At 37.3% G+C, this 15,145-nt stretch overlaps 1 protein-coding gene across 2 annotated transcripts in view; it reads left to right on the top strand.

The window, feature by feature from the left end:
* The window catches only part of EPHA5 (EPH receptor A5), a 315,334-nt gene that overhangs the window by 273,029 nt on the left and 27,160 nt on the right, over nt 1-15,145 (top strand). For both annotated transcript variants that reach the window (XM_082634798.1, XM_082634797.1), the window contains 2 exons: nt 7,328-7,453; nt 8,169-8,354. In XM_082634798.1, coding sequence (XP_082490924.1) covers nt 7,328-7,453; nt 8,169-8,354 — 312 coding nt within the window. The remainder of the gene's footprint in view (nt 1-7,327; nt 7,454-8,168; nt 8,355-15,145) is intronic.

The raw sequence follows: 15,145 nt of genomic DNA, 5'->3' as shown, positions 1-15,145 counted from the left end.
AAAGTCAAAATCATGAAAGCCATAATTCATGCTGCAAAGCATTTTTGAGTCCATTTTCACAGTCCTATCTTATTTAATGTTATTTCTCATCAAAAAAATATTGTGAGGGTAATATCGGTAGCCTTTAATATGTGATGAAACGGAGACTCACAGAGCATAAGAGACTTGCATAATGCCCTGCAGCAACAGTAGAGTGAATTTCTCTTTTTTTTTATTTTTTTATTTTTTATTCTTTTTTATTTTTTTTTATTTTTTGCTTTATAACAAATTAAATCAGTTATACATATACATATGTTCCCATATCCCCTCCCTTTTGCGTCTCCCTCCCACCCTCCCTATCTCACCCCTCCAGGTGGTCACAAAGCACCAAGCTGATCTCCCTGTGCTATGCGGCTGCTTCCCACTAGCTCTCTACCTTACGTTTGGTAGTGTATATATGTCCATGCCGCTCTTTCACTTTGTCACAGCTTACCCTTCCCCCTCCCCATATCCTCAAGTCCATTCTATAGTAGGTCGGTGTCTTTATTCCTGTCTTACCCCTATGTTCTTCATGACATTTTTTTTCTTAAATTCCATATATATGTGTCAGCATACAGTATTTGTCTTTCTCTTTCTGACTTACTTCACTCTGTATGACAGACTCTAGGTCCATCCACCTCATTACATATAGCTCAATTTCATTTCTTTTTATGGCTGAGTAATATTCCATTGTATATATGTGCCACATCTTCTTTACCCATTCATCCGATGATGGACACTTAGGTTGTTTCCATCTCCGGGCTATTGTAAATAGGGCTGCTATGAACATTTTGGTACATGTCTCTTTTTGAATTATGGTTTTCTCAGGGTATATGCCCAGTAGTGGGATTGCTGGGTCATATGGTAGTTCTATTTGTAGTTTTTTAAGGAACCTCCATACCGTTCTCCATAGTGGCTGTACCAATTCACATTCCCACCAGCAGTGCAAGAGTGTTCCCTTTTTTCCACACCCTCTCCAGCATTTATTGTTTCTAGATTTTTTGATGATGGCCATTCTGACTGGTGTGAGATGAAATCTCATTGTAGTTTTGATTTGCATTTCTCTAATGAGTAAAGATGTTGAGCATCCTTTCATGTGTTTGTGGGCAGTCTGTATATCTTCTGTGGAGAAATGTCTATTTAGGTCTTCTGCCCATTTTTGGATTGGGTTGTTTGTTTTTTTGCTATTGAGGTGCATGAGCTGCTTATACATTTTGGAGATTAATCCTTTGTCAGTTGCTTCATTTGCAAATATTTTCTCCCATTCTGAGGGTTGTCTTTTGGTCTTGTTTATGGTTTCCTTTGCTGTGCAAAAGCTTTTAAGTTTCATTAGGTCCCATGTGTTTATTTTTGTCTTTATTTCCATTTCTCTAGGAGGTGGGTCCAAAAGGATCTTGCTGTGATTTATGTCATAGAATATTCTGCCTATGTTTTCCTCTAAGAGTTTGATAGTTTCTGGCCTTACATTTAGGTCTTTAATCCATTTTGAGCTTATTTTTGTGTATGGTGTTAGGGAGTGATCTAATCTCATACTTTTACATGTCCCTATCCAGTTTTCCCAGCACCACTTATTGAAGAGACTGTCCTTTCTCCAATGTACATTCCTGCCTCCTTTATCAAAGATAAGGTGACCATATGTCCGTGGGTTTATCTCTGGGCTTTCTATCCTGTTCCATTGATCTATCTTTCTGTTTTTGTGCCAGTACCATACTGTCTTGATTACTGTAGCTTTGTAGTAGAGTCTGAAGTCAGGGAGCCTGATTCCTCCAGCTCCATTTTTCGTTCTCAAGATTGCTTTGGCTATTCGGGGTCTTTTGTGTTTCCATACAAATTGTGAAATTTTTTGCTCTAGTTCTGTGAAAAATGCCAGTGGTAGTTTGATAGGGATTGCATTGAATCTGTAGATTGCTTTGGGTAGTAGAGTCATTTTCACAATGTTGATTCTTCCAATCCAAGAACATGGTACATCTCTCCATCTATTTGTATCGTCTTTAATTTTTTTCATCAGTGTCTTATAATTTTCTGCATACAGGTCTTTTGTCTCCTTAGGTAGGTTTATTCCTAGATATTTTATTCTTTTTGTTGCAATGGTAAATGGGAGTGTTTCCTTGATTTCAATTTCAGATTTTTCATCATTAGTATATAGGAATGCCAGAGATTTCTATGCATTAATTTTGTATCCGGCAACTTTACCAAATTCATTGATTAGCTCTAGTAGTTTTCTGGTAGCATCTTTAGGATTCTCTATGTAGATTATCATGTCATCTGCAAACAGTGTCAGCTTTACTTCTTCTTTTCCGATTTGGATTCCTTTTATTTCCTTTTCTTCTCTGATTGCTGTGGCTAAAATTTCCAACACTATGTTGAATAAGAGTGGTGAGAGTGGGCAACCTTGTCTTGTTCCTGATCTTAGTGGAAATGGTTTCAGTTTTTCACCATTGAAGACGATGCTGGCTGTGGGTTTGTGATATATGGCCTTTATTATGTTGAGGAAAGTTCCCTCTATACCTACTTTCTGCAGGGTTTTTATCATAAATGGGTGTTGAATTTTGTCGAAAGCTTTCTCTGCATCTATTGAGATGATCATATGGTTTTTCTCCTTCAATTTGTTAATATGGTGTATCACGTTGATTGATTTGCGTATATTGAAGAATCCTTGCATTCCTGGAATAAACCCCACTTGATCATGGTGTATGATCCTTTTAATGTGCTGTTGGATTCTGTTTGCTAGTATTTTGTTGAGGATTTTTGCATCTATGTTCATCAGTGATATTGGCCTGTAGTTTTCTTTCTTTGTGACATCCTTGTCTGGTTTTGGTATCAAAGTGATGGTGGCCTCGTAGAATGAGTTTGGGAGTCTTCCCCCCTCTGCTATATTTTGGAAGAGTTTGAGAAGGATAGGTGTTAGCTCTTCTCTAAATCCTTGATAGAATTCACCTGTGAAGCCATCTGGTCCTGGGCTTTTGTTTGTTGGAAGATTTTTTATCACAGTTTCAATTTCAGTGCTTGTGATTAGTCTGTTCATATTTTCTATTTCTTCCTGATTCAGTCTTGGCAGGTTGTGCATTTCTAAGAATTTGTCCATTTCTTCCAGGTTGTCCATTTTATTGGCATAGAGTTGCTTGTAGTAATCTCTCATGACCTTTTGTATTTCTGCAGTGTCAGTTGTTACTTCTCCTTTTTCATTTCTAATTCTATTGATTTGAGTCTTCTCCCTTTTTTTCTTGATGAGTCTGGCTAATGCTTTATCAATTTTGTTTATCTTCTCAAAGAACCAGCTTTTAGTTTTATTGATCTTTGCTATCGTTTCCTTCATTTCTTTTTCATTTATTTCTGATCTGATTTTTATGATTTCTTTCCTTCTGCTAACTTTGGGATGTTTTTGTTCTTCTTTCTCTAATTGCTTTAGGTGCAAGGTTAGGTTGTTTATTCGAGATGTTTCCTGTTTCTTAAGGTGGGAATGTATTGCTATAAACTTCCCTCTTAGAACTGCTTTTGCTGCATCCCATAGGTTTTGGGTCGTCGTGTCTCCATTGTCATTTGTTTCTAGGTATTTTTTAATTTCCTCTTTGATTTCTTCAGTGATCACTTCGTTATTAAGTAGTGTATTGTTTAGCCTCCATGTGTTTGTATTTTTTACAGCTCTTTTCCTGTAATTGATATCTAGTCTCATAGCATTGTGGTCAGAAAAGATACTTGATACAGTTTCAATTTTCTTAAATTTACCAAGGCTTGATTTGTGACCCAAGATATGATCTATCCTGGAGAATGTTCCATGAGCACTTGAGAAAAATGTGTATTCTGTTGTTTTTGGATGGAATGTCCTATAAATATCAATTAAGTCCATCTTGTTTAATGTATCATTTAAAGCTTGTGTTTCCTTATTTATTTTCATTTTGGATGATCTGTCCATTGGTGAAAGTGGGGTGTTAAAGTCCCCTACTATGATTGTGTTACTGTCGATTTCTCCTTTTATGGCTGTTAGTATTTACCTTATGTATTGAGGTGCTCCTATGTTTGGTGCATAAATATTTACAATTGTTATATCTTCTTCTTGGATCGATCCCTTGATCATTAGGTAGTGTCCTTCTTTGTCTCTCCTAGTAGTCTTTATTTTAAAGTCTATTTTGTCTGATATGAGAATTGCTACTCCAGCTTTCTTTTGGTTTCCATTTGCATGGAATATCTTTTTCCATCCCCTTACTTTCAGTCTGTATGTGTCTCTAGGTCTGAAATGGGTCTCTTGTAGACAGCATATATATGGGTCTTGTTTTTGTATCCATTCAGCCAATCTGTGTCTTTTGGTGGGAGCATTTAGTCCATTTACATTTAAGGTAATTATCGGTATGTATGTTCCTATTCCCATTTTCTTAATTGTTTTGGGTTCGTTATTGTAGGTCTTTTCCTTCTGTTGTGTTTCTTGCCTAGAGAAGTTCCTTTAGCATTTGTTGTAAAGCTGGTTTGGTGGTGCTGAACTCTCTCAGCTTTTGCTTGTCTGTAAAGGTTTTAATTTCTCCATCAAATCTGAATGAGATCCTTGCTGGGTAGAGTAATCTTGGTTGCAGGTTTTTCTCTTTCATCACTTTAAATATGTCCTGCCACTCCCTTCTGGCTTGTAGAGTTTCTGCTGAGAGATCAGCTGTTATCCTGATGGGGATTCCCTTGTGTGTTATTTGTTGTTTTTCCCTTGCTGCTTTTAATATGATTTCTTTGTGCTTAATTTTTGACAGTTTGATTAATATGTGTCTTGGCGTATTTCTCCTTGGATTTATTCTGTATGGGACTCTCTGTGCCTCCTGGACTTGATTCACTATTTCCTTTCCCATATTAGGGAAGTTTTCAACTATAATCTCTTCAAATATTTTCTCAGTCCCTTTCTTTTTCTCTTCTTCTTCTGGAACCCCTATAATTCGAATGTTGGTGCGTTTAATGTTGTCCCAGAGGTCTCTGAGACTGTCCTCTGTTCTTTTCATTCTTTTTTCTTTATTTTGCTCTGCAGCAGTTATTTCCACTATTTTATCTTCCACCTCACTTATCCGTTCTTCTGCCTCAGTTATTCTGCTATTGATCCCATCTAGAGTATTTTTTATTTCATGTATTGTGTTTTTAATCGATGCTTGATTCATCTTTAGTTCTTCTAGGTCCTTGTTAACTGTTTCTTGCATTTTGTCTATTCTATTTCCAAGATTTTGGATCTGAGAAATAGAACCTTGGATCATCTTTACCATCATTATTCTGAATTCTTTTTCAGGTAGACTGCCTATTACCTCTTCATTTGTTAGGTCTGGTGGGTTTTTATCTTGCTCCTTCTCCTGCTGTGTGTTTTTCTGTCTTCTCATTTTGCTTATGTTACTGTGTTTGGGGTCTCCTTTTTGCATGCTGCAGGTTCGTAGTTCCCGTTGTTTTTGGTGTCTGTCCCCAGTGGCTCAGGTTGGTTTAGTGGGTTGTGTAGGCTTCCTGGTGGAGGGTACTAGTGCCTGTGTTCTGGTGGATGAGGCTGGATCTTGTCTTTCTGGTGGGCAGGTCCACGTCTGGTGGTGTGTTTTGGGGTGTCTGCGGACTTTTTATGATTTTAGGCCACCTCTCTGCTAATGGGTGGCGTTGTGTTCCTGTCTTGCTAGTTGTTTGGCATAGGGTGTCCAGCACTCTAGCTTGCTGGTCGTTGAGTGAAGCTGGGTGCTGGTGTTGAGATGGAGATCTCTGGAAGATTTTCGCCGTTTGATATTATGTGGAGCTGGGAGGTCTCTTGTGGACCAGTGTCCTGAAGTTGGCTCTCCCACCTCAGAGGCACAGCACTGACTCCGGGCTCCTCAATTTGGGATGATGTGTTGTCTATTCATGTATTCCACAGGTGCAGGGTACATCAAGTTGATTGTGGAGCTTTTATCCGCTGCTTCTGAGGCTGCTGGGGGAGGTTTTCCTTTCTCTTCTTTGTTCTCACAGCTCCTGGGTCTCAGCTTTGGATTTGGCCCCGCCTCTGCATGTAGGTCGCCGGAGGGCGTCTGTTCTTTGCTCAGACAGGACAGGGTTAAAGGAGCAGCCTCTTCGGGGACTCTGGCTCACTCAGGCCGGGCGGGAGGGAGGGGCACGGAGTGCGGGGCGAGCCTGCAGCGGCAGAGTTCGGCGTGACGCTGCACCAGCCCGAGGCGCGCCGTGCGTTCCCCCAGGGAAGCCGCCCCTGGATCCCGGGAACCCGGCAGTGGCGGGCTGCACAGGCTCCCGGAAGCGCGGCGCGGACAGCGACCCGCGCCCGCACACAGGCCCCCCGGCGGCGGCAGCAGCAGCCCCAGCGTCCCACGCCCGCCACTGGGCTCCGCGCCCCCAGTCGCGACTCGCGCCCGTCTGTGGAGCCCCCCCAAGCAGCGCTCCCAATCCCCTCTCCCCGCGCACCAGGAAACCAAGAGGGAAGAAAAAGTCTCCTGCCTCTTCGGCAGCTCCAGAGCTCCCCCGGACTCCCTGACGGCCAGCCGTGGCACACTAGCCCCCTTCAGGCTGAGCTCTCGCCGCCAGCCCCAGTCCTCTCCCCGCGCCCCGACCGAAGCCCGAGCCCCAGCCCCCAGCGCCGCCCGCCCCGGCGGGCGAGCAGACAAGCCCCTCGGGCCGGTGAGTGCCGCCCGGCACCGATCCCCTGTGCGGGAATCTCTCCACCCCGCCCCACCCAGGTATGTGGGGAGTTTCTTGCCTTTTGGGAGGTCTGGGGTCTTATGCCAGCATTCAGTAGGTGTTCTGTAGGAGTTGTTCCACGTGTAGCTGTATTTCTGGTGTATCCGTGGGGAGGAAGGTGATCTCCGCGTCTTACTCTTCCGCCATCTTACCCGGAAGTCCTGAGTGAATTTCTCTTTTCTTCTTGACTTCTTTGTCAGTCTTATAGGACCAAAGCACCAGAAAAGTTATTTTAAATTATTTTTGTAAAACCTAAACTAATCATCTGTGATGAGATTTTAAGGAAAGCATAAGAATACAAACCAACAACTAAACCAGTAGCATTTCATTGTCCAGTTTAGTAAACAAAAGTGTCTTAGTTTGCCTCAGAGACTGACTCCTGAACATTAGTGTTGAAATATGTTCTTATTCAAATATGTCGTCACATATGCACTTCTTCTTGTGCATGCCAACAATCCAGATTTCTAAAATTATAAAAATAAGATAGCTGTACAAATGACTTCTATAATTCAGGAGAGGGCCTGTCCTTGTAGCTCTGTCATTTCTAGGAATTGGGGATTTAAGCCATAGTTGTACATTAATAACGTCTATAATTTCACTCATCCATCACAAGCACTTCGATTGTAATGCCCATTTATTTTTACAGTTAAACTGCCAGGAGTAAGAACTTATATTGATCCACACACCTATGAGGATCCCAATCAAGCTGTCCACGAATTCGCCAAGGAGATAGAAGCTTCATGCATCACCATTGAAAGAGTTATTGGAGCGGGTAAGATGGTGTGTTTAACTTGGACTTTTAACTTGAGTTTATATTATAAAATGTAATATATCAATGTCCTGATCTAACTCAGAAAGTTTTTAATCTTTTGTAATTGACTTGCTTTCAATGTGGTATATAATTGATTATATTTTAATATTACCTTCTGCCTAGCTCATACTTAAACCAGCAAATGTTTGGTTTATGAAAAAAACAAACCAGCAAAAATGTATATTCAAACATAGTGTTTTTTACCATCTACTGTTTATTATATTTCATATATAATACATATAATTTTTAATACCCAAAAGTATTTACAAAATTCAAGCACCCAATTATTCTACTTGTGAATCATCTCTTCCTTAAGACTGTTTCCTTTTTGTCCTGCTATGGCCCTTTTCTTTTTTCCTTTTCTCATTAGTGTCACTGCTAGAGTAGAAAGCAAGGAAGAAGGAAGTGATTTTCAGTCAGTTGCTTTTAGTTTCTTTCTAATGTTTCCATTAAGGTTTCTGTAGGTGAGAGAGATGAAACTAATAGCCTCCAATGTGTCTTACGATCACCTGTAAATGATTTTTCCCAATGCACCATTAATTTAACATAGATAAGGAAGTTGGACTCCCCTTCAACTCTGTTTTATCTAAAGCTTACTATTCTAAGAGGACTTTAGACTACTGTTAGAGTAGGGATTTGTAATGAGTTTCTGTGTTTTCTACATCTTTATCACAAGGTGAATTTGGTGAAGTTTGTAGTGGACGTTTGAAACTTCCAGGAAAAAGAGAATTACCTGTGGCAATTAAAACACTTAAAGTAGGTTATACTGAAAAGCAACGCAGAGATTTCCTGGGTGAAGCAAGTATCATGGGGCAGTTTGACCATCCTAACATCATTCACTTAGAAGGTGTTGTGACCAAAAGTAAGTACAATGGCAAATTATGCATGTGTGTGTGATCATAAATATTTGAATTTCTTCTATTAGATTATTATTAATTTCAGGATAGAGAGAAAACTGGCCATAATGTGATTAACAATTTCCCTAATATTAATAGTATTTGTCCTATAATTTAGTGGATTTTTGTCAAAGCTGATCTTCAGTGAACCCGAATTTCTATTTATTATTTGAAATATTTGTGTTAACTCACTTACTATGAATTCAGCACCAGAGAAAAATGTATCCAGATAAAAGGAGCAGTAAAAGTATCATTTTTTTTCCTCTTGGCTCTTTCATTTTCTATCCTAATGAAATATTAACTTCAAAGTTTTGATTGAGGCATTGAAGTTTAACATTTAATAGGATTACTGTAACCATAGATGCCTACCACCTTTTAAGTGGTTTTTTTATAGCCAGACGTATTTCTTTTATTGATTTTTTTCATTGAGATATTTTAATAGTTCTAAGGAAAGCAATTGCCTCAGAAGACTGGGAAAGTTCCTTGAGACTAATTATTTTGTTAAAGCAAATCCTGTTTTTACTCAGATATATCTGGAATTTCACATCTCTCAGATTCTTGTTAGTGTCTTGTAAATGTGGTTATGTGTTGATCTTCCCAATATAAGGATTTCAAATAATTCTTCAGTCACTCAATAAAGTATTTATGTGACACATAACTGAGGCCTTTATTTTCTTTTAATCCACTTTATCTTCGCCATTCCTATGTATCCTTTTTTCTTCCTTTATACCTCATACACTTCATACCACTTTGTAAAATCGTCTGAAACATTTGGCAAGGAACACGCTTTAGACTTTTTTCAAGCACTGGTTCAACTTCCATTTGCTGTTAATCAAGGTTTAAGTTATATATGCCAAATATGCATAGCATCAATGTATGTTCAATAAATGTTCTCAACTTATGAAGTAATTTAAATTGATTGGATATCCATTTATGCCATTGAGCTTTTAAATATGGAAAACAAAACAAAAACAACAACCATAAAAACTTTTTCCCAATAAAGAGGAACAAAAGAAACAACAACCAAAAAATTTACTGGTTTATAACCAGTTAATTCCCAAATAATGATTCATTCACAGTAGGTCACAGATGAGAACACAGAAGAAAAATACCTTAGCTAAAATTATCATGTTGATGATTGGCAGAACTTTTGAATCAGGCTTTATTGCTGGGAGATTGGTTTTCTCCATGTCTCAAAGAGATACACATCTCCAGTAAGAATGCCCATAGGGGAATGTAACATAGGAATAAAATTACCTGCAGCCATGTGGGTTTCTTCAAACTTGGATGTGTTATTTTTCATTTACCTCTTAGCCATCTCTATGTCTTCTTTGGTGAAATGTCTATTTAGGTCCTCTGCCCATATGTATGTATGTGGCTGATTCACTTTGTTGTACCACAGAAACCAACACAGTACTGTGAAGCAATTATATTCTAATAAAGATCTATTAAGAAAAAAAAACTTAGATGTGTTTCTTTCCCCCAGTTGAGTACATGCCTAAAAATAGGTAAGAGGCAGGGACACGACACAGGTGAGAAACAAAGAAAATATATATATTTTGAAGGAATAAAATAAATTAAAATATTTTACAAAATCATGCCCTATGATGAATGGGGAGGAATATTTTAAGTAAGAATATGATGTGAGGGAGATGGTCACAGGTACAATAAAATGAAATCAGAATTTGAACGGGACTATACTCTATCTGAGGGGAAGGACTTTGAAAGGACATTACTGATAGCATGTGCTGGGCTAGATACTATGTGAACAAGAATTATAACAGTGATTGAGTAAAATTATTTCATATGCAGGAAAGGTATTATCTAATATAAAACATACTTCCTAATGATAGTCATAGTAATAATAGGATGCAAAATATTTGATATATTTCATGTCTTCTTTTCATCCGTAATATGACTGCTAAGTTTCACTTCCTCAAATAAACTAGGACCATGAGTTCCTCTTACCCAGGGTATATGTAAAACTAATGCCTATATGTAGACAGCCAATCCATCCTGTAATGAGATAAGCTGTAATGTGTAAAAGAGTGCCAGATCACTATTATGATCATGGAAAACTGTACTGCATAATGGTCAAGAACATGGGCTATCGTTCTAGCCACCAATTTTCATTTTGCTTCTGCCATAAACTACTATGTGACTTTGCACAAGTTGGTTATACATTCAGAACCTTAGTTTCCTCACTAATGACATGGGTCAAGAATGCCTCAGTGATGTTGTGAAGGTGACATGAATTAATACAGGTAACGTTTAAATGGGCATGACACAGAGTAGATAATTAATAAACACATGGTTATTACTTTTCCATTTATTTCTCTTCCTGTGCTCTGAACTCCTCTATATCCATTTCATTCGTAATCCATTTTAATTGATATGTTGCCCTGCCTACATTGCCTCTTCCTCTGAAACTTAACTACCTTTTCAATTCCTTCAAAATCTTATTCAAATTCTATCACCTCCATGAAATAATTCTTCATCACTTAGCCCTGAAATAATCATTCCTTCTTTTGAACACTGTACCTATATAAGGATTTTTGCAACTGTCAGTAATGTTCCTTCCTTTGTCCAAAACTCTTATTCAAATTTTTCATTTAATTTTGTCTCCTCTGCATATATTTTTAGCTCCCTAGCTAAAAAAGTCAGCTCCTTGAAGAAACAGATGATGTCCTAAATATTTATGTAAACCCATTACACTTAAACCTAAAACCAATCTATGGTCACTTTAGTTAAGCACTCTGAGCCTCAATGTCACAGAAAAAGAAAAAAATCATACCTACCTTATAACAATTTTATGCAGATTAAATTAAGATACATTTGTGTGTGTGTGTGAACAAAATTGCAGGTAGTTATAGTAGTATTTATTTTAATCTGTTTAGTTGAATTCATCAACTATCAACAGATATTAGGAGACAAGATCCCAAAATTATTAGAGCTAATAGTCACCTACTATTATAGATCTCTAATTTATTACAGAATGTGATGTTTTATGTGAATGGGTCCTGACTGAGCAATATAAGACAACTAAACTTCTCATAGTAAAACAACTAAACTTGTCATATACCATTTTATATGCACTTGAGACCTTTATTTTAAGAAGCAAATGCCATTATCAGCAAATGATCATATTTAAATTCTGTAAAGTCTAGTCTAAAAAACAGGGCTGTGGTTGAAAATACAGACTTTAAATTTCCAGTCTTCTAATCAAATATTCTGTTTGATGTTGCTGCGGTGAAGTTACACATACAGGTAAAGCAAAATGTAAATATTTAAAATACCTCTTTGTCTTATTTTTTTTTTCTGTTTGAATTGAAACTGTATTTCCCCTTAATAAATGTAGCTCTTGATGTTCAACTTAGGAAGTCTTCAATTTGTTTTTAATTTACCATGTTGCAACTCACTTTATTGGTGTCCTTAATTTCACGTTCTCTGATCTGATGCTGATTTATTCAGCAGTCATTCTCAACCTGCAGCACACAGATAATGAGACATAAGTGCAACTAAATCTTGTGATTGTTTTGACTGAAGCTCAGGTGGGGAGTCTGAAGTAGCACTCCTCTGGGTGGTGCCGTCATGAACCTTCCTTTTTCCTCTATCACTGCCTTGCATGCCAGAAATATGGGGCCCCATTCAAATTCCTTCTGTGATTTGTTGTTAAACAGGAGACATCATAAATAAATATATGTTCTAGAGAGACTTATGACAAATGACATAAGAAACCCACAGGCCCTGGCTTGACTCATTCGCAATGCATGATGCTTTAATGTAACATACATAGAGTCAGCTTTTACTATTCGAATAGATTCAGGAATAAAATTTAGAAGTGGAAAGTTATAATTTTTCTGTTGCAACAGCCTTAGTTCTTTAAGATTTATTTTTTCCACCCATGGAAATATTATCAAAATTGACCAAAGGAATATTTCTATTGAAATATTTATAGTTATATAAATATTTATATAATATAATTATATAATATAGTTTATACAATGTAGTTATATAAATAGAAATATTTCTATTTAAATACTTATATAATATTTCTATTGAAATATGTATACTTCTATTTAAATATTCATACTTATATTTCTTAATCTAGGATAATATACAAATAAACTTAGTTATCCTGTAAAATTAATAAATTTAAACAAAATATTAGAGAAAAATTAAAGAAATGTCTCCCTGTTTTTCTTTCCATGTCTGAAGAAATAACACATTCAATGGCAATTGATTATTTAAATTGTCAGATAATTCTGACTTATATAAATTTGTAATTATCTTTCAAATATAGTATTTCATTCTATCCTGTAAAAGTCCATTTTATTTTACAGGTCCTTATTATATATTACCCAGGGCTATTCCAACAATCTTCAGACTAGTCTTTCCATTTTGGTATTTTCCAATGGACATTAGTCCATTCCATACATTTTACTAAATCAATTTCCTCTCTTGTGTCATCACCAGGAGCAAACAAATCAAGCAAAATACATATACTTTTATACTGAACTTGATATAATTTGGCCATATCTCCATATTACACTATTTCCTTTCCAGAAAACTCTACCTAGTTCTTGTTCTGCCCTTGGAGATACTTCATTCTGCCCTAGCATGTCCTCTCCACTTTCCTCAGTTCTACTTGACCTTCAAGTTTAATTCAAATGTGACCTTCTCCATGAGATCAGTGCCATTTCTCTTCATTTTTCCTTCCATCCTCAGTGTCTGCCTGGAATAGAGTAGGCCACTCAATAATGTTGAATAGCTGAGTAAAGGAAAACATCCCAGTTCTACATTTGTTTTATTTTGCTCACCTGTGTGTTCCTAGATCTGTGCTCAGCACGTGTAGCATTTCATGTATTTGTTGAATGAATGAGTTCTCAGCCAGAGACAATCTTACAAATTCTAGCTGCATTTCTCTGCACTTTGGCATATTGTCCATTGTATCATAGTTATCTCTCTACATGTTCTGTCCTTATTACACGATGAACTTCTTGAAATTGATATATGTTTACAGCACCCCTAGTATCTGTCACAGGGCCAGACACATTGGGGAATTTCAAAACTTTTTTAAAAGACATGAATGATAGTAAATGAATCAATGACTAAATTACAGTTATCTAAACAGTTAAAATGAGTTAGAGTGATATACAATTTATATTTTAATTTAAGCAACTTTGTTCTATAAAACTATGGGTGTTTTAGGAAAAATAATTAAAATGCATATGAAGAAAATTGCACGAGGATCTTTTCACAGGATCTTGCATATAAATATAACAGTTATAACTACTACTAATAATTAATGTTACTTTAAGTATGTGCTAAGTTAATGTTCTTTATATATTATCTCCTTTAGTCTGCACAATAATGCTATCCTGTAGACACTAGTATTTGTTCTCATTTTACAGATGGGAAAAATTAACCTTAAGGAGGTTAAATACCTTATCCAATATCATAAAACTAGCATAGGATAATACCAGATTTAAAAGCAGTTCTGCATGACTCCAAAACCCAAGCTCTTACAGTGTACATTACTAAACTCATTTTTATTATTTGGTATACACTTGACAAGAAACATTTATTTATTCAAAATATATTAATTGATCACCTAATACATGTCTATTCCTATTAATCAGTGGGATACAGCAGAGATTAAACAGACTAATTTCCTGCCTTTATGGAGCTTACCTTTGGGTAGGGGAGAAAAACTAATTGAACAAATACATTTATAATATATTAAATGAAAAAAGTAAAGCTAGGGCCTCCCTGGTGGCGCAGTGGTTGAGAGTCTGCCTGCCGATGCAGGGGATACGGGTTCGTGCCCCGGTCTGGGAGGATCCCATATGCCGCGGAGCGGCTGGGCCCGTGAGCCATGGCCTCTGAGCCTGTGCGTCCGGAGCCTGTGCTCCGCAAGGGGAGAGGCCACAACAGTGAGAGGCCCGCGTACAGCAAAAAAAAAAAAAAAAAAAGTAAAGCTAAGTTAGGAGATTATGGATTGTTTCTACTAAGGGTTGGTGGTTTCTATTTTATTTAGAGAAAGGCCTCTCTGATAAGGCTTGAATAAGTGAAGTGTGAGCCTTACAGATATCTTGGGGCTGGCAGTGTGTTGTAGAAAGAAGAACCTGCAAGACTCGAATGGAACTTGCATAAAATGTTCAAGAAAAAACAAGGCCAGTGTTACTTCAATGGAATGAATGAGAGGAGTCTGGTAAGAGCATAACTTGAAGATTTAATAGGAGAATAGACAGTATATGAAGACTTTGGTCCCTGCAAAGACTGCCTCTTAATCTGAGCCTTGGAGCCAAGATGTGATAGAATCTTATTTCTACATTAACAGGACCAGTCAGTATGCTGTGTTGAATAAAGACGGTAGAAGCCAGTGTTGAAATGCGGAGACAAGGAGGAGACTACTGTCATTATTCACACCTCATTATGGGTTAGATCAGGGTAGTAATCTAACAAGATGGCGAGTAGTAGTTGAATTCTATAGATATTTTGAAGGCAATCACAGTAAGTCTTCTTGTGGATTAGATGTGGAATATGAGAAAAAGAGAAGAGTCAATGACAATTATAAATTATTTGCCCTGAGTACCTTAAAGAAAGGAATTGTCAGTTATGGGGAAAATTCCAGGAGGAACAAGACTGTGGTTGGTAATCAGTAGTTCCGTTTTGGACACGTTACTTTTGAGAGGCTTATAAGCCCCTAATTGCAGATGTTGTGTATAAGATTGGATTCTGAGAAATATAAATG

This window comes from Mesoplodon mirus (assembly GCF_964341445.2).
Source record: "Mesoplodon mirus genome assembly, chromosome: 2".
Lineage (NCBI taxonomy): Eukaryota > Metazoa > Chordata > Mammalia > Artiodactyla > Ziphiidae > Mesoplodon > Mesoplodon mirus.
This window is presented reverse-complemented; position numbering and strand designations above follow the sequence as displayed.